This window comes from Heteronotia binoei, chromosome 5 (genome assembly GCF_032191835.1).
Source record: "Heteronotia binoei isolate CCM8104 ecotype False Entrance Well chromosome 5, APGP_CSIRO_Hbin_v1, whole genome shotgun sequence".
In the NCBI taxonomy this organism is placed as follows: domain Eukaryota; kingdom Metazoa; phylum Chordata; class Lepidosauria; order Squamata; family Gekkonidae; genus Heteronotia; species Heteronotia binoei.
This window is the reverse complement of record NC_083227.1, coordinates 20347988-20366314: the sequence shown is the minus strand read 5'-3', so window position 1 is coordinate 20366314 and position 18327 is coordinate 20347988. Positions and strand designations below refer to the sequence as shown.

Here is an 18327-nt window from a genome sequence, read left to right as displayed (position 1 = left end):
GGACTCTAGCCTGAAAAGGTATGCTCCAGGACCATTTTCTTCCAAAAGCAGTCCCAGCTGAGCCCATTTTGTCAATCCTGTAATGCCTGGTGAATGAGTGGAACAATTTCCAGGCTGCAGCCCTACAGACAACCTCTAAGGAAAAATAATAATAATAATAAAATTTTATTTATATCCCGCCCTCCCCACCGAGGCAGGCTCAGGGCAGCTAACAACATGTCCATACAGTAATTTATACAAAACTTTAAAATCAACATTAGGGAAGGACCGGATAATGCTGAGGTTTCTGCCCCTCTGAGGGAGTGGGCTGTAACACTCGAAGGGGGATCCAGTCCCCTGGACTTATATGCCAGGAAAATGCAGCCTCTGACCCATCTGCTAATGGTGGATGTGGAGACCTTATTGGCCTAAGGAACATTCCCTAAAAGGGAATCAAATCTATTGGAAACAAACAAATGCCTCCAAAAGTGAGGGAAAGAAATGTTCACCATAGGACAGGGTCAGGGAAATAGTGGCCACAGAGGTTGGGAAAATCTGGATTCTCCCACTCACATAGCAGCTGCCCAAACTTCACTGCAATGCTTTCCAAAACTCCAGTGGAAACTTGGTTTAAGTAAGCTGGGAAAACCCAGAAGGTGCCTGAATGCAGTGGAGAAGCAGCGGAAACCTGCTACACATTGAACAAGGGGCAGAGCTAGAACTGACAGAAATATCCTTAGTACTTAATACTTAATTCATATTCCCAACACACACACACCCCAGCTGCTGCAAAAATTAATGCCTGTTCTGGTATCTGCAGTGGAAATTTTAAAAGAATTGCAATCTTACCAGTTGGAACTTCTTCTGGACTGGAGTTACCAACATGGAGCTATTGAACATCAGGCATGATCTATCCTGGGCTGGCAAACCTGATGCCCCACCTTTGGCAGGAGAATAGCAAGACTTTTTATGGAACTCAGTCAACCTGTTGCCCAGCAACCATTCTCCCGTCACTTAAATATGGCGGCAGGTTTCATCCCCTCAACCTTTTCTTTCACCCTTACCAACATCCTCAGAACAAGAAGGCTGTGGCAGGGAGCATAAGATTTTGAGGAACAAAACAAGAGCATTCAGTTGTGTTATCTCTGAGAACACCAAGTGGGAGAACACGAATTGTTAGGTGAAGCTTTTTAGTTTAGAAATAATTGATCAGTTTATGAAGAAAAATGTACCTTTCTGCAGATGAAGTCCAGAATCCAGAGTGTCTGAGGAAGCAAAGGAATGGAAAGTGAGCAGCAGACCCTTCTTGTGACAAAAACACCAGCTAATAATACTATTTTCTTTTGGGGAGGGGCATGATATAGCCCAGTGTTGTCAAATCGCTGAAGCTAAGCTGAGTCAGTACTTGGATCGACCAAAGAAGACTCTGCAGAGGAAGAAAATAGCAAACACTTGTCTTGATCACCTGGTGGGGGTCACCAGAAGTCATTTGTGACTTGATGGCACATAGGTACATATTTCTTCTGAGTTACAGCTTAAGGCTCAAGTAGAAACTATCTTGGGGGTGGGGGATTGTGTACAAATATTCAGATTTGTGTTCACAAGTGACTGGAGTTGAGATTCATGTCATAGAAAGTATGCTAAGGACTGCAGCCAAGGGTTCAATCTGGCTAAATTTAGGATGCTTCTAGACAGAGGCTCCGCAGCACATACTGAGCTGAGTTACACTCTTCAGACTCACTGATTTCAATGGGCTTCGAAGGGTATGACTCTACTTTAAAACCAGTCTGTCCCTTTGAGACCATTCTGTGGGCTCTGCTACGACATATTCAAACAAACACAAACATCCAATCAAAGGGATCAGTTCTGATAAGTCTGATTTGGTCACAGACACATTGCAAATAGAAGGGGGGGTGCCCGTGAAATGGATCCAGCAGCTGTTTCATTAAAAATAGATGCCTTAAAGTGCGGTTTCCTTCCCTGTCATTTTAGGTGTTTGTTTGACCATCTACCTCACCATGTGCCCTTGCATGGTTGCAGTAATGATTAGAGAACAACAACATAATATAATCTCGAGAAGTCCATGTAATGCAATTCTGAGCTGAAGTTATGGCAGAATTTTGATCAGAAAACTTTCCATGGTGAACTAAAATGGCCTTCTGAACTGATACATAAACTCCCCACGTTCCTGGGTCTGTCAATGATATAGTCAGCCTGGAACATACTAAAACACATCTGGCCCACTCTAATGTCCAGTCTGAAACTCCAGCAGTATTTCTTCATATAAATTGAAATAAACTGAAACTGAAACTGAATTACCTTTGAGTTGTTTCTCGATGCCCTCCAAAAGGAGATTTAAATCCGAGAAGTCCCAGATGTTCCACTTCAGTGCAAGTGGAATAGCCACTGGATTCTCAAACGACTCCTTGTCTTCATACCTGGAGAAAATCCCATTAGGGTACCATCCATCCCATTCAGAATCTCCCTCCCTCCCCTCCGCCCCAAGTGGATCAGAGAAGCAGAGGAAGGAACTGCAGAAAGCCAAGAGAAACAGGCTGATGCTGAAAGCACTGGAAGGTGGGCGGGCTCTTGAAGAGGAATGCACAGCTCCCGCTTTCTTAAGAACTGGCCACACTAAGCCTATTGGTTACTGTGACCAGAACTACTAAGTACTCATTACATTTATTATAATAAAGACAGGCAAATCAAAGATTACATATCATAGACAGACACACAAAAGGGTAGAGTCCTTTCTCTGAAAAAATTCCTAAATGATGGTCCAGATTCCAGTGTGGACTTCAATACCATGAAGTAAGTTGCAATTTCTTGAATCTCATGAAAGGTATCATTAGGATGCTCTGTATTCTCAGTGCTGGGCGGGGGACAACAGTGTGAGGGCTTCTAGTGTCCTGGCCCCACTGGTGGACCTCCTGATGGTACTTGGGTTTTTTGGCCACTGAGTGACACAGAGTGTTGGACTGGATGGGCCATTGGCCTGATCCAACAGGGCTTCTCTTATGTTTTTATGTCTGGGGCAGTGATGCTCTGAATTCTTGGTGTGTTTTTTTGGGGGGGGGGGCAAAGTGGGAGGGTTTCTAGTGTCCTGGCCCTACTGGTGAACTTTTTGATGGTACCTGGAGTTTTTGGCCACTGAGTGACACAGAGTGTTGGACTGGATGGGCCATTGGCCTGATCCAACAGGGCTTCTCTTATGTTTTTATGTCTGGGGCAGTGATGCTCTGAATTCTTGGTGTGTTTTTTTTTGGGGGGGGGCAAAGTGGGAGGGTTTCTAGTGTCCTGGCCCTACTGGTGAACTTTTTGATGGTACCTGGAGTTTTTGGCCACTGTGTGACACAGAATGTTGGACTGGATGGGCCACTGGACTGATCAAACATGGCTTCTCTTATGTTCTTATATTCTTCACAAGCTGCCCAGTTCAATCCCAGGATTAAGAAGGTTAATGTTAAAGATCCACTTACCTCTGCAATGTGCTTCTGACATCCTAAAGAAAGAAGGCAGAGGGCGAGAAGAAGAGAGAGAGACCTTCAGAGTAGGGTGTGTTGTGTTCCCCTTTTGGACTTTCCCCCTTTTCCCTGCAGCCTTGCAACATGGTTCAGCCATGAAAGGAAAGAGAGGAGAGAGGGTCTGTCTGGGCATAAGTGCCATCACATCTGCACAGGCATGCTAGACAGACAGCAGTGCCCAGAACAGCTGTGTGGATGCTGTTCCTGTAACCATATGCCGTTGCCACTGTGTGTCGGTGTGCATTTTATATATAAGTGACATTCCCCACACCACACCGCCCCTAGACATCCTCCTTTAAAAATGGGTTGTGAAAAGTCTTGCATGTGACCCAGCTTCCTGGTTGGTGGTGTTGTGAAAGAGTTTCCCAGGAACCATGGGGTTCCTCAGACTGTTTGAAACACAAACACACTTTGGCTTCCAGTGGCTGCAGTCTATCAGGGAGGGGCAGGGGCTGTGGGGGAATGTATTTCCAGGGAGTGTTGTTTTGCAGGGCCCTGGGATTGTCCAGTCTGCCCCTGGCTGGAGATGGAAAGGGGCAGAGGGGAAAGTGGCCCTGCTGAAGAGGTAGAAACTTGCTAGCGACATAAACTGGGCTGGTTTGCTTTTGCTTTTCTGCTAAGCAGAGCGGATTTGGAGCCAGCCTTCTCCCCAAGGGGACTCCACCTGTTTCTGCCACAGTCTCACCTGCAGGAGATCACTGGCCGGCTGCTGACATTTCTCTTCCATCTCCCGGATGAGGCTTTCCAGAGAAGAGAGCTCCTCAGAGATTCTGGCCAGATTCTGGTCCCTGTTTCTCACCACCTCCTGCTCCACCTCTTCCATCTGGGCCAGCAAAAGTTTCTCTTGTTCCTCCAGAAATGTGTGCAGTTGCCTGAACTTGGCTACTGTCTCTTGCTTCTCTTCTTTGGTTTGTTTCTGAGATGGAAAGAGAAGAAAAGCAGGCCAATGTCAGGAACACAGCTGGTCTCTGCAGTGGGAAGAGACGCTTGAGGAGGCTCCTATCCCATCCTATCCCGGAGGGGTTCTTTCAGCCACAGAGGATTCAGTCTGCAGCAGAAAACCCAGAAAGTAGAAGGGGCTTCTTGAGTCCACTTGTTCCCCCACTAAAACAGCCTCCACAGGTTGATTTCCCCAGTTCCCATCGGGGGATGAGACATGATAGTTGAGTAGAAACACTACAGGGGGCAAAAGTGCTCAGAAGCCCCCTCCCCTCGCTTGGTCTCCTAACCTTAACTGCATCTTCCCTGGCTGCATTGTGGGCAAGAGAAAAGTAGTCCTCGCCAACCACCCCCCTGCCTCAAATCTTTCATTTCTGCGTAAGGTACTGGAGAGAACAGCAGCTGAGCAGCTCCAGTCTTCTTGGATGACGCCTGCCCCAGATCCATTCCAGTCTGGCTTCTGCCCTGGCCGTGGGGCAGAGACTGTACTGGTTGCCCTCACAAATGACCCCCAGAGGCACTTGGATCGAGGCAGGTCAATGCTGTTGTTCCTCTTTTTTACTTTTTAAATAATTTATTTCAATAAGAGAAAAAAAACATGAAATAGAACATCAGTTCAAACAAAGCCCCCCACCCCACCCCAGGAAATACACAACAAATGATTAACCAAAGGATTACAGTAGAATAAACACCTAAAAGATATCAATAAAAAACAAAGTTTAGTTATTGCTTTGGAACCATACAATAATCCTTATTCGAGTGCTCAACATAGTCCTGCATTGTGCAAGGGGTTGGACTAGATCCTGGAGGTGCCTTCCAACTCTGTGATTCTATAGTCAAAAAAGGAAAACCATTTTTCAACCAAATTATCTTTTACTTGTGGAACATCCTGTTGTATGATCCGATGAGTCAGTTTATCTAGGATTAAGACATCCCATACCTTTAAAAACCCAGGGCTTTTTTTGTATCAGGAACTCCTTTGCATATTAGGCCATACACCCCTGATGTAGCCAATCCTCCAAGAGCTTACAGGGCTCTTTTTAGAATACCATTCAACATGGTTGACTCTGACCAGTCAACCCACCACTTTACCGATGTAGGGATTTTTACTGAGGTTTTTCTGCTTTCTCCTTGATCAGGGACAGAGCGTGGTGCTAGGGGAAAGGATGTTCCCATGATACCTGCTTGAATGTGGAGTGCCACAGGGGACAATCCTCTCTTCAACGTTGTTTAACATCTATATGTGCTTCCTCACCCAGTTGATCTGGGGCTTTGGGCTGGGTTGCCATCAGTACACTGATGACACTCAGCTTTATATGTTCATAGAATCATCTTCCCTGGCTGCATTGTGGGCAAGAGAAAATTGTGGGGGGGGGGGGGGGGAGGAATGTACATACTACTGAATATCTCAAGTATGCCCCCCCCCCTAGAATCAGCAGTGGCTGAACCCCTCTTTCAGTTGGCCTTAATCCAGCCCTGCATTAGACCCTCCTGAGGTCTCAGTCTCCCTCCCCAAATCTCCAGAAGTTTTCCAACCTGGATCTGGCAAACCTACCCCCCATCCCCCACTGGTGGCCAGAGGAGACCCGGCAACCGTCCTTCTAAATTGAGAGCGGGGGCAGCCTCGTGGGTTGATTTTTCTGCCATTTGGACTTACGAGCAGGTCTTGGCTTTCCTTCTCCACATCTCCTTTATACGCCACAATTCTCTCCCTCTCCTTCTTCAGAATCTCCAGACGGTTGCAGAATTGATCCTGGGGAGAGGGGGGATCACAGTTGAAATGTGTTCTTTTAAAGGTTTACTCCATGCTCTTCCCTCCTGTCTACCATTACACATTTATTTAAATTCATATATATAACCATGTTAGTTAAAAAAAAATCAAATTCCAGCATGCTATTCCATCAGGAGAGCCTGTGTGCAGTAACCCTTAAAGTGCTGGACTAAGATCTGGGAAATCCAGGTTTGAACCCCCAGTCCTGCCGTGGAAGCTCGCTGGGTGACCTTGGACCACTCTCATGACTCTCAGCCTACCCCTGACCTGGTTAGTCCCAAGATAGCCTGATGAGCAGGGCCGGCCTGGAGGCAGGCAGTGGCAGGCAAACCACCTCCCAACCTCTCTTGCCTTGAAAAGCTTACAGGGTGTCCACAAGCCAGCTGTGACCTGACAGCAAAACAGAATTCTGTCACGCCACTCGTGTTCTGAGCAGGCGGGAGGGCTTCTGTTCTCCATTTTGAAACCCAAGACCTGACAATCTCAGACATTTACAAGACATTTTTGAGAGCTAGGAGTCTGCCTTTGTACTAATTTTAACTAACTAGCTAACTAGCCAAAGCATCACACATCTTTAAACGAATGAAGTGTCCAATGTAATACCCTTTCTGATGTGACTCATCATACTGGATGTTAAGAAGCACACTATGCCCAAAGAAGCTGCCCCCGTCCTTCATAGTTTCCAAAGGACTACGTCAAACCAGATCATCTCTGCAGGAGAAACTGAAGGGAGGGGCCACAATTCTGCAAGCCTAGTAGAACCAAAGCAATGTACAGAGTACCCAGCAGGACTAGTGCAATCAGAGTGCCCAGCAGAACCCAGTGCCGTTGTGGCAATGCCAGCTGATGTCAAGCACAGAATCGCAGTCCAAGAAGGGGGGATGGAACCTCAGCAGCACTAGTGCAAATGTGTCCAGCAAACCCAGTGCCATTCATAATATCAGCAAAAGTTTGCCACTATACTGCTTTTAAATACATTCTGTCGCCAAGCAGGATAGGGATGAAAAGGTCTTGAGGTCAAGAAGTGTAATAAAGGGGGAGGGGGACATGGAAAAATTAGGTGAAGGGAGATGGAAAACGTGAATGAGAAGTGTGTGGGAAAGGGAGGGGGAAGTTGTTTATCTTACTGCATGTCATGGGCTCTGACAAGGGGACTGCCCAGGCAGAGCCGACAGGGTTAGCTGACCCAGTGGAGCCGACAGCTGAACCCTCTCACAACTTGACTGATTCACTGCCGCTGCCCGCAGGGTTCTCAACACCTGGCTGTACGGCTGATGAGGACCAACAACAGGTAGACACACATCCCAGTTCACCACCTTGCCTTGCTCGAGTACGGGAAAGGCTTCATCAGGACTTAGCGATCTGAAGGAAAGAGGCCAAAATGCGGGCAAGACGTTCACTCAGCCCAGAGTTTTAGCAGACACCAGGCTGGCCCAACTGCCTGCTAATTGGAAACAGCAGCAGCGGGCTATCTAAACACCTGCTTCGAGTTGCATGCTCTGTGGAAGCAACAAGTCCATCCGGTGACTTGCGACTACTCCAGCTCCCGTTCCTTGGCTCTGTTGCTGCTCTGACTTCCCGGTTTCCTGACTTCTGGATTGTACGATCCTGCTTTCGGACTCAGCTACTGGTTCCTTCAATGCTCCTCTGACTTGGACTGGACTCGGACTTCCCCCTTGCCTGCTCTCCAGCGTGTGACACTGCAATACCAGAACTACTGCTTTGCAAGATCTGGCTGAGCTGGGTGCAAAGAAAGGAATTGCTAAAAACTAGACTGTTGGAGAAAATGAGCTGCAGGCTGGCTACACATGGGCTTCCACAGAGACCAATGTATCAAGAGGCCTCTCCTGTAAATAGAGTGCCCTCATATTCTCACACACATGAGGCCAGACAGGCTGGCCATTTGTGGAAGGGAAAGTACTCTCTAGATTAAGTTTCTTTCTCTTCTTTTGACTGCAACCTGAATGTGGATCTACTTGAATAAATAAAATAAACTTTTTTGCCATATACTTCTTGGGAGATGTATTTACTGCACCCTGCATCCCGTTCTATGTCTGGGCAAACTCTCCTACATTAACCAAATATCCCCATAATGAGTACCTCTAATATCTAGCAGTTGCCTTTTCCCTCGCTCCACCCATTTTTATTCATCCTTTGACTATTGTTGCCTCCCTCTGCCTTTCCTCTTCTTAAACTTCATGTTGAGCCAAACAACTCTTTGAGTCTTCTTGTTGCTATATCCTGTTGCTCTGCAAAGACTGGCACAGAAGAGTGTACCCTACTAAGCAGAGTAAATAAATCTTTATAACTTGTAGTAATAAAACCATCTTGATTAAACAGAGAAACTGGTTTGGTCTTAATTTTGTTCTCAGTATGGCCGAAACACTCATCATAAAAAGGAGAAAAACCACAATTGGTATCTTCAATCTCCTTACAGTTGCAAGCACCAGCCCTGGAGGGAGAGCTCCTCTTCCGCTATGCTGGGAGGAAAGTGCATCTTCTCCAGAGAATGATGGAATTCCACCAGCAAGGATCCAAATTAGTTCCTACCTTGTATTCCTGAGCAACCACTTCCAGGGGAACTATTGTGTGTCCTTTGTGTTCTGGGAGTCGCTCACAGACAGCACACACCAATTTTTCATCCTCTTTGCAGAAGAAGTGGAGTTTTTCCTGGTGTCTCAAGCAAACACCTTTTCTTGAACTTTGTGGCACCAGTTTAATTTTTTCAACTAGGTTTGCCAGCTGCCAGTTTCGGCGGAAAGCCCCTTTCTGGAACTTGAATTTGCAGACAGGACACTCCAAGTCTCCCAGAGTCTCCCATTTCTCACAGTAGTCAGTGATGCAGGCCTGGCAGAAGCTGTGCCCACAGTCCAGGACCACGGGGTCCGTCAGGCACTCCAGGCAGATGGGGCAGTTGGCCTCCTGCTCTATCTCTGTGGATAGTGGAGCTGAGGCCATGAGGGCTGGATTCTCAGGGGCTTGGGTGATGGGAAGGGCAGCAGCTTGTCAGATCTGTAAAAGGGCAGCATAAGAACAAGAACATATGAGAAGCCATGTTGGATCAGGCCAATGGCCCCTCCAGTCCAACACTCTGTGTCACACAGTGGCAAAAAAACCAAACAAACCCAGGTGCCATCAGGAGGTCCATCGGTGGGGCCAGGACACTAGAAACCCTCCCAACTGTTGTTCCCCACAAGTACCAAGAATACAGAGCATCACTGCCCCAGACAGAGAGTTCCAACAATACACTGTGGCTAATAGCCACTGATGGACCTCTGCTCCATATGTTTATCCAATTCCCTCTTCAAGCTATCTATGTTTGTAGCTGGCACTACCTCCTGTGGCAGTGAATTCCATGTGTTAATCACCCTTATAAGAACATAAGAGAACAGGAATGACCTAGAAAGAAGGCTTTGCATTTTAGTCTTTTGCCATATTGGGTTTGTTTTGAAATAGGTTTTGTTTTTACTGCTGACACTATGTAAGTTGTCCACTGCCTAAAGAGTCTGAAAGTTGAGACCAGTGTTCCCTCTAAGCTGAGTGAGTGTGAGCTAGCTCACAGTTTTTCAGACCTCCGGCTCACACATTTTTCTTTTAGCTCAGAAAAAATGGCCCCAGAGCAAACCAATTTATGCAGTAGATAAATCATTTGCTCACAACTTTAACATCAGTAGCTTACAAAGTTGAATATTTGCTCAGAAGCTGGTTGCATAAAAAGGTAAAGGTAGTCCCCTGGGTAAACACCAGTCGTTTTTTACTCTGGGGTGACATTGTATCACAACGTTTTCATAGCAAACTTTTTTAATGGGGTAGCTTGCAATTGCCTTCCCCAGTCATCTACACTTCCCCCACCCAGCAAGCTGGGAACTCATTTGACTGACCTCGGAAGGATGGAAGGCTGAGTCAACCTTGAGCAGGCTATCTGAACCAGCTTCTGCCAGGATCGAACTCAGGGCATGAGCAGAACTTAGAACTTCAGTAGTGCAGCTTTACCACTCTGCACCATGGGGCTGCTTTCCTGGTGGCATACACATCTTTAAACAAATGAAGGGTCCATGTAATATCCTTTCTGATGTGACTCAGACTTCATGGAACTTTATTCCCCAGGAGAGCCACCTGGCCACACTTTCAGCTCATTTTTGCTGGCAGGTAAAGAACTTCCTGTGCCAAAGAGGTTTTCTACAACCAGAAACTGCTGGCTGCCAGGAGCCTTTTCAGAAAAAAGTAGACATTGCTGTGGATTTTAGCTATATCAAGATTTTAGTCTGTTTTTATTTATCACACAATGTTCTTTTAATTTAGCGACTTAAGGGTTTTTTTTAAAAAAAATTAACACCTAAACTGTTCATTAATGAAAAAAGAACATTCATCTTACAATATATACAAAAACTTCCATGAAATCTAGCAGAAAACTCTCACAAAATCTATCTCTCTACAAAAAATAAAATCTTAATGGCAGTTTAGCACTTCTTCCCTTGATTCCGTTGTAGGAAACAACCCATGCCAGCATTTTATTAAAGGAAACCACCACTGAATAAACCATTTCTGTTAATCTGTCTTTAAATATTCTTCTGAAAGCATTCCTGTCTTGGCTATTAGCATAATAAACCAAATTTTGCATAACTAGAACTCAAACTTTGGCAGATTGCTGCTTCCAATTTTTAGCAAGGAGCATTCTGGCTGCCAGTGTGGAGTAGTGGTTATAAGTAGCAGACTGTAATCTGGAGTACCGGGTTTGAGTCTCCACTACCCCTCCACATGAAGCTTGCTGGGTGACCTTGGGCTAGTCACAGCTCTCTCAGCCCCTCCCATCTCACAATATGTGCCTGTTCTGGGGAAACTAAGGGGAAAGTGATTTGAGGCTCCTTAGGGTAAAGGAAAGTGGGGTATAAAAACAGACTCTTCTTGTTCATCTTTACAAGTAACTGCCACAGGGCATACTACTGGTTTTTAGTCAACATGGTGTGGCTAGTCTAACAAAACATTAGAAATGGCAATGGTTCTGGATCAACCGCTGCATACATTCCATTCTGAATATTTTCCCAACACTTTCTAGCAATGTGACAGTCCCACCACATATAGGAAAGTGCCCTTTCTCACATCTCAGGCACTTACCTGGGTTGACACAAGTTTTGTTTATTCATTAGGATGCTATCCTCCAAGTGGGACCTGGGCTGCCTTGGAATGACAGCTCACCTCCAGCTACAGAGATCAGTTCCCCTGGAGAAAAAGAGGTTCCTGTCCTCCCCAGGCTCCACCCCAAATCTCTGGGAATTTCTTAACCTTGAGCTTGCATCCCCACCCCCACCCCTGCCAGTGACCTGGGAGAACCTGGCAATGCAATCTGAGGCACACTTGTGATGAAGCAGCAGGAGCATCTTATAGGACATTTATGGAAGCCTACGATATGGTGGTGAAGGCTGCAAAGAAAGATTTCTCTGTGGCCTCCGTTGCATCTGCAAGCTCTTGCCTGGCCCAATTATTTAGGACTATTTGCTCATTATCTAAATTCCCTTGAGGAAAACAAAACAGTTGGGAATTGGCTATTGGCTGTGGGGCATCTGCGAGCTGCTTTGCAGACAAAGTCACAGCGCTCCGCCAGGATCTCCCAACCACAATTCATACAGTAAAAGAACTTGAAGCCCCTGGCCTGTCTTCAGGTCCACTTTTGGACCGTTTCAGCCGACTCTCCCTGGAGGATGTCAGCAGGATCCTGGCAGCTGCAAGGCCTACTGTTTCTCTCCCTGACCTGTGCCCATCCTGGCTGGTCAAGGCCTGTGGGAATGGTGTTGCAGGCCCTACTGGAAGAGATTCTCAACTTGTCGCTTTTGTTGGGGAGCATTCCAGGGGGTTGAAAGAGCCTGTGGTACATCCACTCTAAAAAAAAAATCACGGGACTCCATGGTCCTAGCCAACTACCACCCAGTTTCCTGAGCTAAGACAAAAATGTGTGAGCCAGAGGCTAAAAAACTGTGAGCTAGCTCACCCTAACTCAGCTTAGAGGGAACGCTGGTCCCAATTCATATTAGGTTCCCATATGCTTAAGAAATGAGCTTCCTTGGAAACGATGAATGGAAGAGGTAGCTGGTGAATTGTCCTCTTGCTATGCAACACCTGAGCTAGACGAGGGGTGGCCAAACTTGTTTAACGAAGGAGCCACATAGAATAAATGTCAGATGTTTGAGAGCCACAAGACACAAACATCAGATATTTGAGAAGGAAGGAAGGAAAGCAAATAGACAGAGGGAGGGGGAAAGAGAGCAACTGTAACTTTAAATGCATTCTCCAAGCCAGCCAATGGGGTGGGGGTGGGGGCTTCTAGACCCACACAATATGTGTGAAAGAGCCACATGTGGCTCCTGAGCCACAGTTCGGCCACCTCTGCACTAGACCAAGTGGGTTCAGTGAATGAGACAGAGCTTTGGATATTACAATCTTCACAAGTCCCCTGTTCATAACAGGCCCGTAACTACGAGGGGGCCTGTGGGGGCACAGCCCCCTGACTTCTGGGTGAGGCCCTCTGACTTGGGGCCCCCAAACAGCCCCCGGGGCCTCTGCTGCATCCTGGAGCGTAGGGCAGGGGGCAGAAGCAGTCCCCAGTCTCCCCCTCCAGTTAAAAGAGCTGCAGGCCGATCAGCTGATCAGCAGGCCCTTTAACCCAGCACAGGATTCAACTGCTCCATAGCTATTGGTGCTCCTGGCTTGGCTGGTGACGAGGAGTGGGGTGACCTTGGACTCTGTGGAGCAGAACCTGCCAGCTGCCTGTTGTCAGCCGGCTGCGACTCTCTCGAGGGGGCTGGGAGGCTCTATAAATGTTAGCAGCATTTCAGCATCTAAAAGCTTCCCCGCCACGCGCACACACACATCCTGGTAAGTAAAGGTTCCCATGTGACTGCAAAACTTCCCCCTTCTGCTGTGTATCTGAAGCTTTTCATGTTTTTTGTAATTCACAAGGTAAAACTCGCTCCCTCCCCATCACACACAGGGAAAGAGCATTTCCTCTGTTAAGCCTTCCCCTGCTTCCAGGGGAGCCAGTTTGGTGTAGTGGTTAAGTGTGCGGACTCTTATCTGGGAGAACCGGGTTTGATTCCCCACTCCTCCACTTGCACCTGCTGGAATGGCCTTGGGTCAGCCATAGCTCTCACAGGAGTTGTTCTTGAAAGGGTAGCTGCTGTGAGAGCCCTCTCAGCCCCACCCACCTCACAGGGTGTTTGTTGTGGGGGAGGAAGGTAAAGGAGATTGTGAGCCACTCTGAGACTCTTTGGAGTGGAGGGCGGGATATAAATCCAATATCTTCTTCTTCCTTCCTTCCTTGGTCTCTCTAGCAAGCCATTTATTTAGCTTCAGCTCCACAAGGCTGGTTCCTTCCTACCAAAAGAATGGCTCAATGTATATTTAAATAACAAGACACCCTGTATGTGTGTTCACTGTAACTTGTGAACAGGACTTGTGTGTGTGCATGTGTGTTGGGGGAGGGGAGGAAGGCTGGCAATATGCTTTCAATATAGTTTGGGTAGCAGAACTGTGATATATGGGCTTTAATTCATAGAGTTAACAACTCTAGCTGGTAAATTCCTGGATATTTTTGGAGGATCCTGAGGAGGGCAGGGAGCTCAGTGGCATGTAAAGTCCACATCCCCCCCCCCCCCACAAGCCATTCTGTGCAGGGGAAATTATCTCTGTAGTCCAGAGAACAGTTGTAATTCTGGGTGATCTCCAGGCCCCACCAGGAGGTTGGTAGCCCAATATCTTGGGAGTAAACCCACTGAATAAGAGGACTGAAGATAGTTCTGCTTTCCATTGCCTCAGGTGGCCTTCCTGGAGTTTGCTTTAATTTTCACACACCCACACCCGCCCTCCCAACTTTGTTATTCCAAGGAGGTCTCCCATCCAAATACTTGCCGGAGCAATGTAAAGTTTTTGAAAATTGGTTATCAGTGTGTGTGTGGGGGGGGGAGGCAGTAGGGAGTTTGAGTGTTCTGGGAACAGAAACAGATTCGGGTGGGTAGCAGCGTTGGTCTGGAGTAATAGAACAAAATTTGAGTCCGGTGGCTCCTTTTAAGGCCAACAAAGTTTAATCCCGGCTGTGCGGGGCACCAGCCAGTGTGATGGTGGGTCAGGTGGCCATGAGAGCGGCTATGGGTTGGGCCCGTTGAGTGCCCCCCCCAAAAAAAATCAAAGGGCCCCTGACCTTCCAAATCCTGGCTACGGGGCTGGTTCATAACCCCTTTTAGGCTGTACTCCCTCCTCTCACTGAATCCTCTCTTGACCTGTGCATCCACTGCCAACTCCCTATCCTCTGACTTCCAGTTTGCCTTTTAGACATCCTTCAACCCTCAAGGCACCATTTCTTACCTGAATGTCCATCCCCAACTCAGAGACAAAACCAATGGCATTCACTGGTAGAGGGCTCCAAGCACAGCCCTTGTAAGTAGAAGCTGAATCTCCTCGTTCTCTCTCCACCCACCACCAGCATGGCTTCTCCTCCATTATGCAAGAATTACCTGCTGGTTGTCTCACCTCAGAATCACTGGATGGGCACAGTGGTCTCCCCCTTGCTTGGGAGCTCTCAGGCTTCATATGTCCACGGAGAGTCAATGATCTGAGGTCCCCTTGGCAGCTGGCACCCCACACTCCCGTGGTGGTGGTTGCCGCCCTTCACTTCTTCAGGGAGCAAGAGCTGGAAAATGCACTTTGATTTCTAACTCCGCAATAAACACACAACAGTCAAACAAAGCAGAACTAATATTGCATTTCAGATACCATATCTATTAGGACAAATTTATGATTCCAAAGTCCATTTGAATTCTAAAGTCCAAACCATGCTTGCATTTCATCTCCTTCTGACTCCATATTTTCTTCTTTTGAACATGTCGGGTATGTGCAGGCCGCCCAAACAGCCCTGATGTGCATTTAGAGCTCAGCAGGTTTAAAAGAACCTTGGAAACTGCTTCTGTTTTTGATGGTGCACCAGTGTGCCTCTCCATCTCAGCTGGAGGAAAGCTCATGGGCAGGGCAAGCAAGCAGATCCATGCGGCTGTTCCCTGTGAGCAAGGAAGAGAAGCAAGCAGAGTCCCTGTTTGTTTTGCATTCACTTCAGAAGTCATGTGTAACTAAAGTGGATAGTAAAGCATTCATTAGAGCCTGATCATGGGAAGGAGGAAAACTCCACCCCCTAGACCAGGGGTGTCAAACATGAGGGCCGAGGGCCGAATCAGGCCCCCAGACGGCTCCTATCAGGCTGGCAAGCAACTCACCATTGTCTGCTTCCTTCTCCCTCACTTACTTCCTTCCATGTCACGGCTTGCTTTGCTGGGCTTTCTCAATCATACAGGATGTACAGAGCAAAAACTCTCTTTCCTCTCTTGTCTGAGGCTCCTCTCTTGGAGAGGAAGGGGGGGGAGAGAGAGCTTGCTTTCCCAGGCTCTCTCAATGACACAGCAGAACTACTGAGACAAGCCTCTCTTCCTTCTATTGGCTGAGGCTCCTCCCCTCCTTGTCCCCTTTGCATCTTTGCTACCTGACATTACATTTTATGACACACATGGCAGTTTCATTTATGTCAGATTTGGCCCTCATAACAAATGAGTTTGACACTCCTGCCCTAAACAGTTCAGTCTGAAGAAATTGGTTGAAATACAGCAACTCATGTGAGTGAATTGCCCCAGAGAGATCACAAAGGTGTCTGCTTGCAAACTGTGTTTATTTTGGCTGCTTTGTGAGAGTATGTGTGTGTGTTCACTCATTTAGTGGAAGTGCAGCTGCTGGCAGCACTGGGGTTAGGGTGCTGGTGCAAGGTCAGCACCCAGACAATGTGCAACCTGCCCCTGCCACCCACCCTCGCCTCTGGTGAGCGAGAACACAGTGGAATCCCCCACCCTCAGTGGGAGCTGGGCCGCCCACCTGCAGTCCTTGCCAACTATCGCCTTATCTCAAATCTTTCATTTCTGGGCAATGTACTGGAGACAGCAGCAGTTGAGCAACTCCAGGTCTTCTCAGATGATGCCTCCCCCCTGGATCCATTCCAGTCTGGCTTCTGCCCTGGCCATTGGATGGAGACCGCACTGTTTGCCTTCACAGAAGACCTCCAGAGACACTTGGATCAAGGCAGGTCAGTGCTGCTCTTACTCTTACAACTGACAGTAGTGCTCAACATGGTTGACCCACCTGTTGACCCACCGCCTCACTGATTTGGGGGACTGCTTTACAGAGGTTTTCCTGTTTTCTCCATGATCAGGGTGTAGTGGAAATTAGATAAGTGGTGAGCCATACAGCCCTTCTCCATGAGTCAGCAGAATCCAGGAGAGCAGGGGGTTAAATCCTATGCAGCATTGTAAATGAAGAACGCCTGGATGGGAGAGCTGTGTAGATAAGAAGCAGGCAACTGTGGAGAGAGGGCGGTGACGGCTTTGGTGACAGCCTCGGTGACAGATTCAGTGGCAGTTTTGGAAGACAGTAGTAACTTTGGAAGATGGCAGAGGAAGAACAGCTTCAAGCACAGAAGACAGCGGAGGAGTGAAAAGGCCTCGCAAAGGAGAGGACAAACTTCTAAGCTGTGTGCAAGCTGTAGAGAAACCCTGCACCCCAGCCTGCTTTCCTGGACAGACTGCTAGCCCCGTGAAGTAGACTTTTCTTTCTCCTTAAAAAGCTCACTTGGGTGGGTGAGGGACATTTTCACTGTTACTCTTGGTTAAAGCTGAATAAAGCTGCATTTCTTTGGCCACAATTTATTGCTTGCAGGAATCTCTAGAACCATGGGTAATGCAATTGGCACTGTGAGCAGGATTCCTGAAGCAATATGGGGACACAGGAATGCAGACCATGTGCAAAGTTGTATTCCAGGATGGTCCTGTACAAGTGCATGGGCACCAGCTGCACATATATTAAACCAAGTGGCCCCACCTACTAAGTGGGACTCTGTGTTAGAGAAAGCAGGAGGCCTCACGCCCAGGGCAATAAAGAAATGTCTAAGGAAAATAAAGGCGGGAAAAGAAGGAGGAAAAGGAAAAATAGAGGAATGTGGTAAAATAGGCTGGCTACTTCTAACTGCACTCAGAAGGGTCTGGGAGTTATTAGAAGAGTCCTGGAAGCAAGTGCAGGCGCAGGCAGAGGAGATAAGTGCCTTAAAGGAGCAGCAGTCTATTTTGCAGGAAGCTCTTAAGAAGGCGAGAGAGAGCTGGCATGTTACTGAAGAACAGGCTGGTATGATGGCTGTCCGTATTGCTAAGGTAAGATGGCACCCGGAGGAAAAAAAATGCCCCCACAAGGTCAGAACACTCAAAGCCTCTAGAGCAGGAGTGGCCAAGGGTAGCTCTCCAGATGTTTTTTGCCTACAATTCCCATCAGCCCCAGCCAACATGGCCAATGACTGGGTCTGATAGGAGTTGTAGGCAAAAAACATCTGGAGAGCTACCCTTGGCCACCCCTGCTCTAAAGACTGGGATTCTGCTGACTCATGGGATTCCAGTGAGGGAGAGTGGACAGAGGGGGAAGGAAGTGGAGATAATGAAGTGCAGGTGAGACCTTTGGTAACTAACAAAGCAAAAGGTCCTCTGGGGGGACAAGCTCAGGTTACTTGCACTGTGAGGGATTTCAGTCAGCAGGAATTAACTGAAATTGCCAAAAGTGCTAAGCAGCAACCTAGGGAACTTATGAGTCAATGGCTAGTGAGATTATGGGACCAAGGCTGCACAGGTGTGCATATGAGGATGTCCAATGACATCCTCATCAATGGGTACTTGAGGGGAGCTAATGGCCAAGCACAGCACCTTGGATTTGTATGGAGATATGGATTGGATTTGTATGGGGGTAAGACAAAGGTACCTGCCCCCACGGATTGGGAAGAGAATTTGCCACCCTGGCATACCATTGCTGAGGCAGCAGCACAGCTTAGAGGAATGGCAATGTAAACTAGGATCTATATCCCCAACTTCCCAGGTCCTGACCCCAAGCCTCTCACAGCTGGCATGAGAGCACGGTTACTTAGAGGAGCCCCACCCAGGCTGCATGGTGCTCTGTTAGCTTTGCTAGGACCTGCTCAAGGACAAGCAGTGGGAGATGTGGGGATTCTTTTGGGTCAGTTGGGGGATGTTCCAGGGGAAGATAAACCTAGGA

General features: G+C 47.6%; 1 protein-coding gene across 1 annotated transcript in view; it reads right to left on the bottom strand.

The window, feature by feature from the left end:
- Window positions 1–18327, bottom strand: part of LOC132571817 (uncharacterized) — a 239513-nt gene that overhangs the window by 2660 nt on the left and 218526 nt on the right. The window contains 1 exon segment of the mRNA XM_060238610.1: window positions 1212–1244. Coding sequence (XP_060094593.1) covers window positions 1212–1244 — 33 coding nt within the window.